Source organism: Rhinoraja longicauda, chromosome 2, assembly GCF_053455715.1.
Source record: "Rhinoraja longicauda isolate Sanriku21f chromosome 2, sRhiLon1.1, whole genome shotgun sequence".
Taxonomy (NCBI): domain Eukaryota; kingdom Metazoa; phylum Chordata; class Chondrichthyes; order Rajiformes; family Arhynchobatidae; genus Rhinoraja; species Rhinoraja longicauda.
Genome location: NC_135954.1, coordinates 42,695,818 through 42,710,036, shown reverse-complemented (window position 1 = coordinate 42,710,036; position 14,219 = coordinate 42,695,818). Strand labels below are relative to the sequence as shown.

Below are 14,219 nucleotides of genomic sequence, written 5' to 3'. Positions count from 1 at the left end.
GCAACATCCTCGTAAATCTTCACTGTACCCTTTCCAGTTTGACAACATCTTTCCTATAACACGGTGCCCTGAACTGAACACAATAATCAAAATGTGGCCTCACCATCGTCTTATTCAACTGCAATATGACCTCCCAACTTTTATACTCAATACTCTGGGTCAGCGGTCTCCAAACTATGGCCCGCGGGCCACATCCGGCCCGCCACGAGATTTTATCTGGCCCGCAGCAAGCTCTTAGGGGGCGGGGACTGGAGGCAGAAGCTGCCGGCGAAGGTTCACCGGAGAGCGGATCACCACCGACCCAGAACAAGGCGAAAGATCACAGCGCCCCCTTGCAAACACCAAACCAAAGAAAACGTCTCTCCTTGCCGCCGCCGTTCACCCCAGGGAGAGAGAGGGGGGGTAGAGGGAGCAGCGGGAGCGCGGGGAGGGGGAAGGTGTCAGCGGATGCTGCTCCCACCCTCTCTCCCTCCCTCTCTCCCAGCGCCAACGAGATCTGCGCCACTCCTCCACTCTCTCTCTGGCCCCGTCTCCCTCGAATGCAGCGAAATACGAACAAACACAAGTGAAACTTCCCCTCGCCGCCGCTGCTCAACCCGGAGATGCGGGGCTTCTGAACAACAACTACACTTGCGTTTGTTCTTATTTTGCTGCGTTAGAGGGAAACGGGGCCTGGGTAGAGAGTGGAGCAGCGGCGCAGATCTCGCTGGCTCTGGGAGAGAGGGAGGGGAAAGAGAGGTAGGGAGAGAGGGAGGGAGGGAGGGAGAGAGGGAGGGAGAGAGGGAGGGAGAGAGAGAGAGGGATGGATGGAGCAGCCCCCGCAAGAGGCTGCGCTCCTTCACCGGACCCTCTGACACCCCCCCCCCTCCCCACGCTCTCACCCGCTGCTCCCTCTACCCCGACTCTCCCCCCCCACTCTCTCCCCTCCCCCCCACACTCTCCCTCCCCACTCTCTCCCCCCCTCTACCTCTCCCCACTCTCTCCCCCAGTGGTGGTCACTGTATTTTTTCTGTTTTATAAATAATTGTATACCTACGGTATATATATATATTCCAATATTTCAAGCTCTTTTAAAAAAATGAATATTATTTATTTGTTGCCATATAAACCTAATGTCAACTAACCTAATCTAACCTAATCTAGTTTAACCTTTCCTAATCTAATCGAACGTAACCTAGTCTAAACCTTTTTGAGTTCATTAAATTTATAAAACTCACAATTTATTTTTTCCTAAGGCCCACAAAAATGTGCCAAAATGTAATATGGCCCTCATGCTGAAAGTTTGGAGGCCCCTGCTCTGGGTGAAGAAGACCAATGTGCCAAAAGCCTTTTTGACCACCCGGTCTACCTGTGACTCCACCTTCAGGGAACTATGCACCTGCACTCCTAGATCCCTCTGCTCTACAACACTCCCCAGAGCCCTACCATTCACTGTGTCAATCCAGCCCATGTTAGATTTCCAAAAATGCAACACCTCACATTTCTCTACATTAAATTCTATCAACCATTCCTCAACCCACTTGGCCAATTGATCAAGATCCTGCTGCAATTTTGCACAACCATCTTAACTATCTGCAAAACCACCCATTTTTGTATAATCTGCAAACTTGCTAAAGAATAATAGGCTGGAGACGAGTCAGCATGTATTTATAAAAGGGAAATCATGTTTGGCTAATTTATTGGACTTCTTTGAAGATATGACCAGTGGAGTAGATAAAGGAAATTCAGTGGGTGTGATTTATTTTCATGAAGCTTTCAATAAGGTCCTACACGAGGTTGATCAAGATAGTTACGTGGAATTATGGCTGATGTACTGGCATGGATTGATGCTGTCAGACTAGCTGGGTTAATCCAGCACTTTGCGTGTTTTTTTGGTAAACCAGTATCTGCTGTTTCTGGAGTCTACAGCTAATGTTGTGCCTTTGTTTAAGAAAGGAAATAGATTGGCTGGTCAGCCTCATGTTAGTGGTAGAGAGGCTAGTGGAGAGCATTTCTTGGGATAGGATTTACTCACATTTGGAGGAGAATGGGTTAATTCACATGGGACAGTCAGCATGGCTTTGTATGTGGCTTACTAACTTGATCGAGTTTTGAGGAGGTGATGAAGCTGATCGATGAGGGTAGGATGTTGATGTTGATAAAGTCTGTCATGGTAGGCTGATTCAGATTAGGATGTACAGGATTAACAGTGACTTAACCCATCATGGCATGGTTGGCTCTATACCTACTCACTAGCCCTTTCGCCATAGCCTTGAAAATTTTCCCTCACCATGTATTTATCCAACTACAATAGAACTATTAGTTTTAGTTTAGTTTAGGGGTCAAGGAAAGAGCGTTCACGCCCGGTTTCTACCAATCTTTCCCCCACCACGCACAAGAAGCACATGACGCCATTGTATGCAGATGCCGAGAAGTGAACAATTTCTAACCCTGTGATGTGGACTCGATAAGAAGTTTAGTTTAGAGGTACAGCGCGGAAACAGGCCCTTTGGCCCATCGAGTCCGCACCGACCAGCGATCCCCGCACATCAACACTATCTTACACACACTAAGGCTAATTTCCTTTTTTTATACCAAGCCAATAAACCTACGTCTTTGGAGTGTGGGAGAAAACCGAAGATCTCAGAGAAAGCCCACACGGTCACGGGGAGAACGTACAAACTCCATACAGACAGCATCCGTAATCGGGATCGAACCCACGTCTCTGGTGCTGTAAGCGCTGTAAGGCAGCATCTCTATGGTGGTGTTGTGGTGTGAACGGTAGTAGATCTCTCTGCGCCACTGTGCCACCCTTCACTCTTTACTCAGTGCCTATACTATTACTCTTCACTCAGTACCTAAACTGTTAATCTCTCTACTTTGCCTGCAAATCAACTGCTGTAACTATCTACACATCGGCACGTGTGCACATACATATACACACAAACACACACACACACAAATACATACACACACACACACACACAAATACAAACACACGCACAAATACACACACACGCACAAATACACACACACACACACACACACACACACATACAAATACTCAAAAAGAACAAAGTATATTCCAGTCCCTTCTCTCTCTTCAGACAAATGTTGAAGAGCGATCGATGCTCCATCTAATTGCATCACATACCGTCGGTTAAGTTGTTCCATTTGCTGGATGGAATTGGACCGGCGCAAACCATCGAGCGTCGCGGCTGTTGTCGGTCGTTGCCATGTTGTTGTACGATTCACATGATCCACGTAAAAAACTCTCCCGTGACTATCAATTCGTGCTTCCCAGTCTGGAATTTAACAAGATTTATTCTTAGCTTCCAAGTTTGGAAATCAAAGAAATTAAATTTAATGGAGAAACAAAACCAGAATGTCATAAAAATCTGTCATTTTATAGAAGACAATTTACTGCTACAAGGGAAGGAGCATTTCTAATGGGAGAGATACAATTCAAATGAGCCAATATATTCCATTTGCTGTTATTTTAACACAAGTCAATAAAGAACTTTCTCAGCGTTAAAATATGACTGATTAAAAATGATCTCAGCCTGGACTGAGGAATAAATACTATTTCGTACATAGAGAAATATTTTAAATAGGCCATTAAATAAAGTTCCATACTCCAAAGATGGGGCCAAGAAACTCATTAGAAAAATAATTCTATCTGCCCTCCTGTGCACTTTAGGTTGATTTAGTTCTGTGCCCCCTTTCTTTGCTATGTGGTGTTGAACGGTAGTAGATGTAGCATAGGAGGATTGATCATTATAATGAGAGAGGCTGTTCAGAATGCCAAGGTTGATAGAATCAGAACATAATACAGAGGTTCAAGAAGATCACCGAACTTCTCAAGGATAATTAAAGATGGGCATTAAATGGTGGTCTTGCCTATGAGGTCCAAATCTCCATAAATGAATAACAAAGTACACATGCAAGCCACTGAACCTCACTGTAATTCTTGTTGCAAGTAAGAATTTCATTCTTCCGTTTGGTACATATGACAATAATACACTTTTGACTCTTGATGTTTGACTTACTCTGCATCAAAATGTCCCTTTTAAATCTTTCCCTATCTACTATGCTCCCTAGTTTAAGAGTCTCCAACCTTGGAAAAAGGAATGTGACCATGCACCTTAACTGCAAGGTAGACACAAAATGCTTGAGTAACTCAGCGGGACAGGCAGCATCTCTGGAGAGAGGAATGGGTGATGTTTCGGGTCTGAAGAAGGGTCTCGACCCAAAATGTCACCCATTCCATCTCTCCAGAGATGCTGCCTGTCCCGCTGAGTTACTCCAGCATTTTGTGTCTATCTCAATTCCTGTACTCCCTGCCATGACCATTGAAGGCGGGCGGCCAAATGCCTTTTTCACCAGCCTGTTTATCTGTGATGCCATTTTCAGGGAACTATCTACTAGAACCCTCTGGTCACTCTGGTCTATTTACTGTTTAATTTCTGCCCTTAATCTCTACCAAAGTGCAATACATCGCACATCATTAAGTTAAAGTCTATCTGCCATTCCTTGCTTCACTTTTCCAGTTGTTCCAGATCCCGTTGTAATCTTGTAATATTCTTCACTAATTTTGCTGTCATCTGCAAACTGACTAAACAGGCCAATTACATTCTCATCCAAATAATTAATGTTCACAAACGACAGTGGAACCAACACCAATTTCTGTAGCACATGCCAGTCGTAGGCCTCCACGCTAAAAAAAAATAGACAATAGGTGCAGGAGTAGGCCATTCGGCCCTTCGAGCCAGCACCACCATTCAATGTGATCGTGGCTGATCATTCTCAATCAGTACCCCATTCCTGCCTTCTCCCCATACCCCCTGACTCCACTATCCTTAAGAGCTCTATCTAGTTCTCTCTTGAATGCATTCAGAGACTTGGCCTCCACTGCCTTCTGAGGCAGTGAATTCCACAGATTTACAACTCTCTGACTGAAAAAGTTTTCCTCATCTCCGTTCTAAATGGCCTACCCCTTATTCTTAAACTGTGGCCCCTGGTTCCGAAAACCTCCACTAACACCCTCTGACTCCTACCACCAAGGCAATTGTTTGGCCAGTGGATCAGCTTACCTTGGATCCAATGAGATCTAACCTTCTGCGCCAGCTAACTATGAGGGATCATGTCAAAGGCCTTGCTAAAGTCCATATGGACAATGCCCACCACCCAGCCTTCACCAACCCTCTTGGTCACCTCTTCAAACACTCAATCAAATTTGTGAGACAAGATTTCCCACGCACAACGCCATGCTGACTATCCCAATCAGTCCTTGCTTTTCCATATGCAGATAGATCTTGACTCTCAAAATCCCTTCTAGTGAAATATCCAACATTGATTTTAGACTCACCGGCCTGTAGTTCTCTGCATTTCCTTCCTGCCCTTTCAAATAAAGGCAGAATAGGAAAAAGCCGGAACAGGGTACTGATTTTGCCATCAGCCATAATCATATTGAATGGCGGTGCTGGCTCGAAGGGCCAAATGGCCTACTCCTGCACCTACTTTCTATGTCTCTATGTTGCTATCAGCCAACCACCAGTCTTCCAATAACTCACCTGTGGTTAACAACTAAATAAATAACTCTGCCAGGGACCCTGTAATTTTTGTAATGTCTAATTATGGAAAAATACTGTGATTTAAGGTAAATTGAAAGGATTTAAGTTAATTGAACTAAGGATTAAATGGAGCCGGTGATGATAGTTTAGATTTTAAATCCTGCAAATCATGCTTAGTTCATTACTGACACGCATGTAATTGTACAGTGAGGTTCTAATCAAAATACTGATTTAAAAAAGTCTTGCAGCTTTAAACTGTGAATGCTCAGTTTACGCAGAAAATGTTAATGGAAACAGGGTGTGCTTAGAAACAGGGTCCACAATAAGAGTGGAAGAGAAGAAATACTTTGTAGCTCTGAGAACTTTGAATAAATTATGCTGACCTTCATCATCCATCAAATGACTGATTTAACAGAGCAGAAGGCCATGCTGGATTAGCAGAACAGATTAATTTGAAAGGATCTGGGCTCTCATTCTCACTATGCTCAAAAAGCTGTGAAATGCAATAATGGATGATAAACATGTTTCTGCTTTCTTTTCAGATGCTGACGCAAGAACCAGATGTTCATAATTAATTTCAAAGCAAATAGAAGACTGGAGTGAGAAAGTGGTAATAACGTAAAACTGGTGTGAATGGGTGATCGATGGTTAGCATTGACATGGTGGGCTGAATGGTCTGCATCCATGCTGTATCTCTAAACTAAATTAAACACGGACAGTATAGAAAATCATATGTCACATTCTGTAAGATTAAACAGTACCTGTTAAATTCTAGAATTAACAAAATAATAAATGTACATCATCGAAATTTATATGGGGATCATTTTCCTCCCTTCAATTGCTTTTGAGCAGAAAAATGGATGGTACCATGTGATATACCAATATGAACAATATTATCATGGAATTGTAAAGATAACAAAGAAATTTCATGCAATGTGGCATTAAAATGGGCTCTTATTTTGTGTCGCAGTAAAAATTGGGAAGAGGAATTATTTGCAGTACATATACTATAGGTACATGTTGAAGAAATCTCTCCGGCACATGCCAATCTCAGAAAACTCTTAAAATGGTGGCAATTGAAGAAATAAATGTTTGTTGAAGATTGAAGCAGGCGCCAGCAATGAATTGCACTCACACAAACTCCTAACTTCCATTTTTTGTTCAAGTTGCAGCACCTTATAATTCTGTCAGAGGTGAACTTACATAGTTAATATTGGAGATGAAATGGACCAGTAATTTGGCAAATGGAGTATTATTTCATGGCGTGGAGTAATAACAGAAGGCATGAGTTTAAGAATATCTCCCACAGGGGTCTTACAGATCAGGCCTTTGGTATATTATATTACCTTTGGCAATGTCTCACATCTTTTTATTTTATAAAATTAAGCTTCTTGTACATTTATTAGGTTCCAAGGGATTTTCATGAAAGTGCACTGTAAAGAAGGTTTATGATGATGATCTCATCTGGGCTCAGTGGTATGTTGTGTTAAGGATTGCAGATTCCTTGCGCATACCTAAGGCATGAGAAGAACTGTAACTATTTCCTTATGGTAACACAGAGCAATTGTAATTCCACCTGTAGATTCATGAGTTATACAAGAATCTGTAACAAATTGCAAAGATGATCTTAGAAATAAGTTACAACTGATCTTTTGGCAACAAAAAGGGTTAGAAAGGTTCAATGAATGCAGAGATGGAAAACGATAATGACAGCATCTGGATTTTTAGTGTATGCTATTGGAAACACACAACACAGACTCACACATCCAGACATGCATATAGCAATAACAATTGGTGGTAATGAGAAACTTTAATTTTCACATAGGGTGGAATAGCAGAACATACTCGATAATGAGGCCAATTCATTCATGGAATGCATTTGGAACTGTTTTCTTGCTGCAGAAGCAAGGAGGCAACATAGCTTTCTGTAGTTACATTTAATACTAGAGAACTGCAAACCAAATTTTAAAGGTTTGAATGATAAACTGATCACTGTCTGAAATCCCCAACCATTTGGTCAGAGTGAACAGTGAGGGGTGGTGTCATCATTGATCAGAAACTCAGCCAGAGCAGTTATATAAAAAAATGTAGCTACAAGAGCAGATCAGAGACTGTGAAAGCTGCGATGAGTAATTCATATTATCATACATCAAAGCCTTTCAGCCAGACACAATACAAGCATATGATGCAATATTTTTCCATTTGCCAAGATGAATGGAGCTGCAACAGCACTGGAAAAGCACAGCATTATCCGGGACAAAGCAGTCTGCTTGACTGCCACCTCATCACCCAGACTAGATATTCATCTCTTCACCACCAGAAAGCAGCAACGACAATGTGTACCATTCACAAAAAGTATTGCAGATACTTACCCTAGCTACTCTGACAACCCCTTCCAAACCTGCACCCTCCAGCATTAAGATAGAGCTCTAGGGGCTAGCAAAATCAAGGGATATGGGCAGAAGGCAGGCAGGCACGGGTTACTGATTGTGGATGATCAGCCATGATCACAATGACATGGCTCGAAGGGCCAAATGGCCTCCTCCTGCACCTATTTTCTATGTTTCTAATGGGGGAAGTAGGTAGGTGTGTTGGAATATCATCATATGCAGGCTCTCTTCCAAGACACGTATCCTGACTTGGAAATAATTCGCTCATTGTGAGTTATTTCCAAGCCAGTTTGATTCTCATCCTTTTGTCACTGGGTTTGAACACTGGAACTCACTACTTAAATGTAGAAGTAACTACACTAGAGGGAGACTCAAGAAACTGCCGATACTGGAACAGAAAAAAATACCTTCTGGAGGAACTCAGCAGGTTGAATAGCATCTGTAGGTGGGGGTGGGAGATAAATTGTCAATATCTCAGTTTGAGACACTGTATCGGCCTAAGAATGGAGAGGAAGATAACCACTTTATACTAGTTATCTTCGTTCCCCACTCAAGTCCTGATGCCGGGTCTTGACTAGGAATATCAACCATTCCTTTTCCCCAACTGATGCTGCTTGACAAGCTGGCATCCCCAGCAGATTGGTTTTCGTCAGAAGGATTGCAGCGGTTCAAGAGGCTGGTTCAGTAATACCTTCTCAGAAGCAATTAGGGATGGGCAATAAATACTGGCCTTTCCGGCATATTGAATTCCTGTAAATTAATTAAAAAATCAAACTGCATGGCCTATCTACATTCCTATTTTATCAAATTAGGCAACATCTGTGCAGAGAGAAATAGTTAATGTGTCAAATTCCTACCTTTATTTCAGTAAAATCAGGCTGATATTTCACTCACCACTCTGTCTTAATTGCTTGCTGTCTTTTCTGTTTATCTAGCTTACTGTTTTCCTCCTCAAAAATGCACCTTTGAACATGTTCAATAGTAAGGTTAATACAATAATACAACTTGATGTTGGATTGCTAGTTCACATGTCTGTTCTTTATTGAGGGGAAAGGCATTAAGTAATATGATTAAAAAGTTACTGAGTTGTTTGAAACTCTATATGTCTATGAGGTAACAAGATGAGAGAGAATATCGATTCTATAAAGTGTGGGCTTTTGCAAACCTAAATTGACACCTCAGGTGATCTATCAATGACTTGTTAATGAATTACACACTGTGTACTCTCATCTTGAGATCTTACAGTGTGGAAATGGGTCATTCAATCCACCATATCCATGCAAACTATTTTGCCCATCTATACACTACATCTAACCCCTCTTACAGTAATTGAGTCTTACAGCTCACAAACAGACCTTTCGGCCTAATTTGCCCATGCTGACCAAAATGACCCCTCTACAATAGTCCCACCTGCCTCCCTGCATATGGTGAACACGGATCCTACATAAACTAGCACTTCTAGCTACATGTGATCCCGACATTCCCTGCATGTCTGTGCGCCTTTCTAAAATCCTCTTTACTGCCAAAAATTCAATTTTTTGAAAAAGGAATTGACATTTACCACACAGGCACTCCCCAACACGTAAACTCACTCTTACATAAGCAATTCTTTAAGCCCACTGATGTCCATGTGGTCTCTGCATTGGAGCTCCCATGTGGTCTCCGCATCAAATCATACATTTATGTGTGCACCATGACATACATAACATCCGACTTAGGCAAGCGTCTGTTGGACCTAACCCTTATGAAAGTCGGGGAGTGTCTGTTTCTCCAGTTCCCTGGCAGCAGCCATTAAACATTACCTGTTTCTCTTTCCACAGATGCTACCTGATCTGCTGTGCTTTTCTATTATTTTCATTTTTTGATCCCATTTATGTTGGTATTTAAAGTATTCTCACACTTTCTCTGTGTTTCTGTCTTGTTTTACTGTTCACTTCCACACCTATTCTTTTATAGTTAGCTTAATTCTTGCTGGTGTGTGCAACCCGACACTGAGAGCCTTTTCTTGCTTCACTGTACAAGTTGAAAGATCCCTGAAGGTGGCAGCACTGTTGGATAGGGTGGAAAAGAAGTTGGTACCAGATGCTATACTTCATTAGCTGGTGCACTGAATATAAGGACAGGGAAGTTATGGTACAGATTTATAAAACATTGTTGCTCTAAAATAATGTGTGTAGTGTTGGTTGACACAGTACAGACAGTCAAGTCGAGCAAGTACAGTGAGGTACAGGTACAATGACAACCATTGCTTGTAGCAGTATCACCGGCAAATAGACTCAGACAACATACAAAAACAAATTATACATAAATTATACATAATATTTCTAAAAAAGAGAAGATGTGCAAAAACATTAGTGCAAAAACATAAATTAGAAAAGAAACAAGTGTAAGACATGGACCGTAGTGATCTGTTGTCAAGTAGCGTTGTGCTGGTTGGTTCAAGAATCTGATAGTCATAAGAAAGTTGTGTTCCTGAACCAGGTGGTGTGGGACATCAGGCTTCTGTACCTGCTGCCCCAATGGTAGAGTGTATGACCTGGGATCCTTGATGATAGATACCACCTGCTTGTTGCTGCGCCTCATGTAGATGTTTTGATGGAGGGAGGGCTGTGCCGTTGACGGACCGTTATTCCTCTGGAGAGGGTGCAAAGGTGATTCATGATGATGTTGTAGAGATAGGAGAGAAGTGGATGAGTTGGGTTTATTTTCTATTAGAAACATAGAAATATAGAAAATAGGTGCAGGAGGAGGCCATTCGGCCCTTCGAGCCAGCACCGCCATTCATTGTGATCATGGCTGATCATCCACAATCAGTAAGCTGTGCCCAACTTCTCCCCATATCCCCTGATTCCACTAGCCCCCAGAGCTCTATCTAACGCTCTCTTAAATTCTTCCTGTGACTTGGCCTCCACTGCCCTCCGTGGCAGAGAATTCTACAAATTCACAACTCTCTGGGTGTTCCACAAATTCACAATTCTCTATTGAGCAAAGAAGGCTGAGGGAAAGTGATAGAGGTGTACAAATCCAAAGATCCCTGAAATTAACAGCACAGGTGGAGTGGTAGAGTAGGCATATAGGAAGAACTTCAAATCTGATCTTCAAATCTATTGTTGTAGCCTTTGCACTTTTTTCATCTGCACTTTCTCTGTAGCTGTAGCATAATATTTTGCACTCTGTTTACATTCTCTTTTGTACTATTTGATGTACTCCTGTATGGCATGATTTGTCTAGATAGCACAGAAAACAAGTTTTTCCACTGTATCTAGGTACATGTGAGAATAATGAATCAATCCAAAACAAAATTATGATGGGCACAGATCGAGTAAACAATAGTAATCTTTTCCCCTTTGGCTCACAGAGATTTCTAAACCAGAGGAAGAATTATTTTTTTTCACACAGAAGTTGGCTGTAGTTTGGATGCACCATCCAAGAAGAAGGCTACAGGCAGTGTCTCTCAGAACATTTAAGAAGTGTCTAGACAAGTAATTCAATTGCCAACCTATAGAAGACTGTGGACCAAATAGTGGTGAATGGGATTAGTACGGATGGGCACTTGATTGTCAGCATTGACATGGTGGGCTGAAAGGCCAGTTTTTGTGCCATGATTCTATTTCTCCTTCATATTTACAGCTAACCTAAATCCCGTTAGGTTATGATCGCTATCAACTCAATGTTTTGCTCCTGAATCTTGGTGCATGTGACATCTCCCTTCCTGAGAATCAGAATCAGCAATGGCTCCAGAAGCAGGCATTTCTCAGAAATTATCGTGGGACACACTTTAGGAACTCTTCACCCTCACTGCCTTGAAACTCAGAGGGGAAGAAACAAGTAGGATTAGTTTATTTATGTATTTACTTCATTAGCCTTGATGAATACAGTTCAATACACTCAAGAAACTCGTCACCATACAAGATGTTACACCCTATCAACAACCATCCACTCAACACATAGTAGGAGCAGTTTTAACATCTATATGTTGTATTCAAGAGAGAGTTAGATATAGATTTTAGGGCTAACAGAATCAAGGGGTATGGGGAGAAAGCAGGAATGGGGTACTGATTTTGGATGATCAGCCATGATCATATTGAATGGTGGTTCTGGCTCGAAGGCCGAATGACCTACTCCTAAACCTACTTTCTATTTTCTATGTTTCTATAGGATGCACTTCAGCAACTCATCAAGACTCCTTAATTAGCACTTTCAACCCACAGCTTCCAGAGCTGGAAGGACAATGGCAGCAAAAGCACGGGAACACAACCATCTGGAAGTTGGTGTCCAAGCCACACACCAACAGGAATTGGAAATATATTGCTCTTTCTTCACTGTTTCTGGGTTGAAATCCTAGAACTCCCCCCTTAACATCATTATATATGTACACACACGCATTAAATATTGCAATGGTTCAAGGAGGCAGCTCACCACCACTTTCCCAAAGGGCAATTAGGGGCGTGCTATTAAATGCAGGCTCAGCTTGCGAAGCCCCATCCCTTGAATGAATAAAAACGTTTTTAAAAAACATAGTTTGCTTTATTTTGACATTTTTAATTATTTCTTAATTATTTTCCAGCACATATATTAAAAAATTGTATAAACATAATAAAACCTAATAAAACCAAAAGAATGTGAGATTACAACTCACCTTTGCCTCCAGTCAAATGTTGTCTGAGCATTCTGGCCATTGACCTACCTACCACGGAAGCCTGCCTACACCTTGATAGATGCCTCTTGGGTGTGGAGGGCCAGCACATGTGGAGAGTTGGGTATCATAGCTGCTTGTGTCTAGGCAGATTAAAGTCAATATCCTGCTACCCACTCAAGTAGATACATACAACACCATGAGAACATGATCTGGTCAGTCTTCATCCCTCAATGAATATAAATGTGGAATTCATCACATTTCTCTTTGTGGGATTTTCATTTAAGCAAAATGGTCGCATGTATGTAAACAGTGATTGTAAACTCCTTAAAGTGTTTCTGCGTAACATGGTGAGTTGCTGTACTTTTTTAGTCTATGGAAAATCAGCATGGCAACAGATGATAGAACTCCTCCCTTTAGGATACTAATAGAAATGTGAAAGTTTGAGTCCTCCTAAATATCTATCTATCAAGGAAACACATTGGCACTGAACTACTACTCTTGTTTTTGGGCATTGTTCACAGTTTATAAAGCTGGGAAAACTTTCAGTGATAGAAACTCTTTAAACTGTTCAAAATGGAAACATGTCTGACTTCACCGATCCAACAGAATTTAATGAAACTAAACATAGAATTGAGATATAATTGGTTGACATCGTGTAGGTAATAAAGGAACAGGATGTGATTTCTGCGGGTCAATGAATTTTGTGAATTAGATACAAATCAAGACCAAAGATGTTTAAAATAAAAGTGAACAGTATTAAAAGTTACTGTTTTTATTCCCGTGTTTTAGATTGAATGAACAAAGGAATATAAGAACATAAGTTACAAGAGGTGGAGAAGACCAATTGACATCTTTAGCCTGTTTCTTTAATATGGCAGATACAATCTTGGCTCATTAAAGCTCATTAAAGCTCTGTAAAGCGTCTTTGAGTATATGAAAAGCGCTATATAAATAAAATGCATTATTATTATTATTATTATTATTATCACTTTCCTGCTCTCTCTCCATTCACAACCCTGTGAGAGAAAAGGACATCATCATCTCCATCGAAACTTGCATCCACTTATTCTAATACTATACCTACGGGTTCAAGAGATCCCATTGAGGAAATCATTCTCTCAGCATCCACCCTGTCAAACCTCCTCAGAACCTTGAGAATCAAAATCTGAAGATGCTGGCAATCTGGAATAAACAAAAAATGCTGGAAACACTCAGCAGGCCAGGTGGCATCTGTGGAAAGAGAAACAGTTAATGTTTCAGATCGAAGAACCTTCATCCTTGACTTGGAACATTAACTCTGCTTCCGTTTCTAGAAATGCTGCCTGACTCTTCCAAATCTGATATTCTTCATTCTTTTGTGCTCCAATGAGTACAAGCTAACCTGTTCCACTGCTTTTTATATGTCAACCGTTTCATCTGTTGTATCATCTAGTGCAGTGCTTCTTAAACTGGTGAATGGTTCACCCAAGGGTGAATGAAATTATTTTGGGGTGAATGAAACTAGAGGGGTGAATAACTCAAGGGTGAATGACACTGAAATAGTTTAAGAAGCACTGATCTAGTGGTCCTTCTATGCATGCTTCTTATAATGTGGAGACTAAAATAGCACATAATACTCCAGGTGCAGTTTCACCAGCA

At 41.4% G+C, this 14,219-nt stretch overlaps 1 protein-coding gene across 6 annotated transcripts in view; it reads right to left on the bottom strand.

Moving 5' to 3' along the window:
- Positions 1-14,219, bottom strand: part of LOC144604083 (E3 ubiquitin-protein ligase HECW1-like) — a 316,240-nt gene that overhangs the window by 88,122 nt on the left and 213,899 nt on the right. For all 6 annotated transcript variants that reach the window (XM_078418197.1, XM_078418215.1, XM_078418186.1 and 3 more), the window contains one exon: positions 3,134-3,284. In XM_078418197.1, the coding sequence (XP_078274323.1) occupies positions 3,134-3,284 (151 nt within the window). The remainder of the gene's footprint in view (positions 1-3,133; positions 3,285-14,219) is intronic.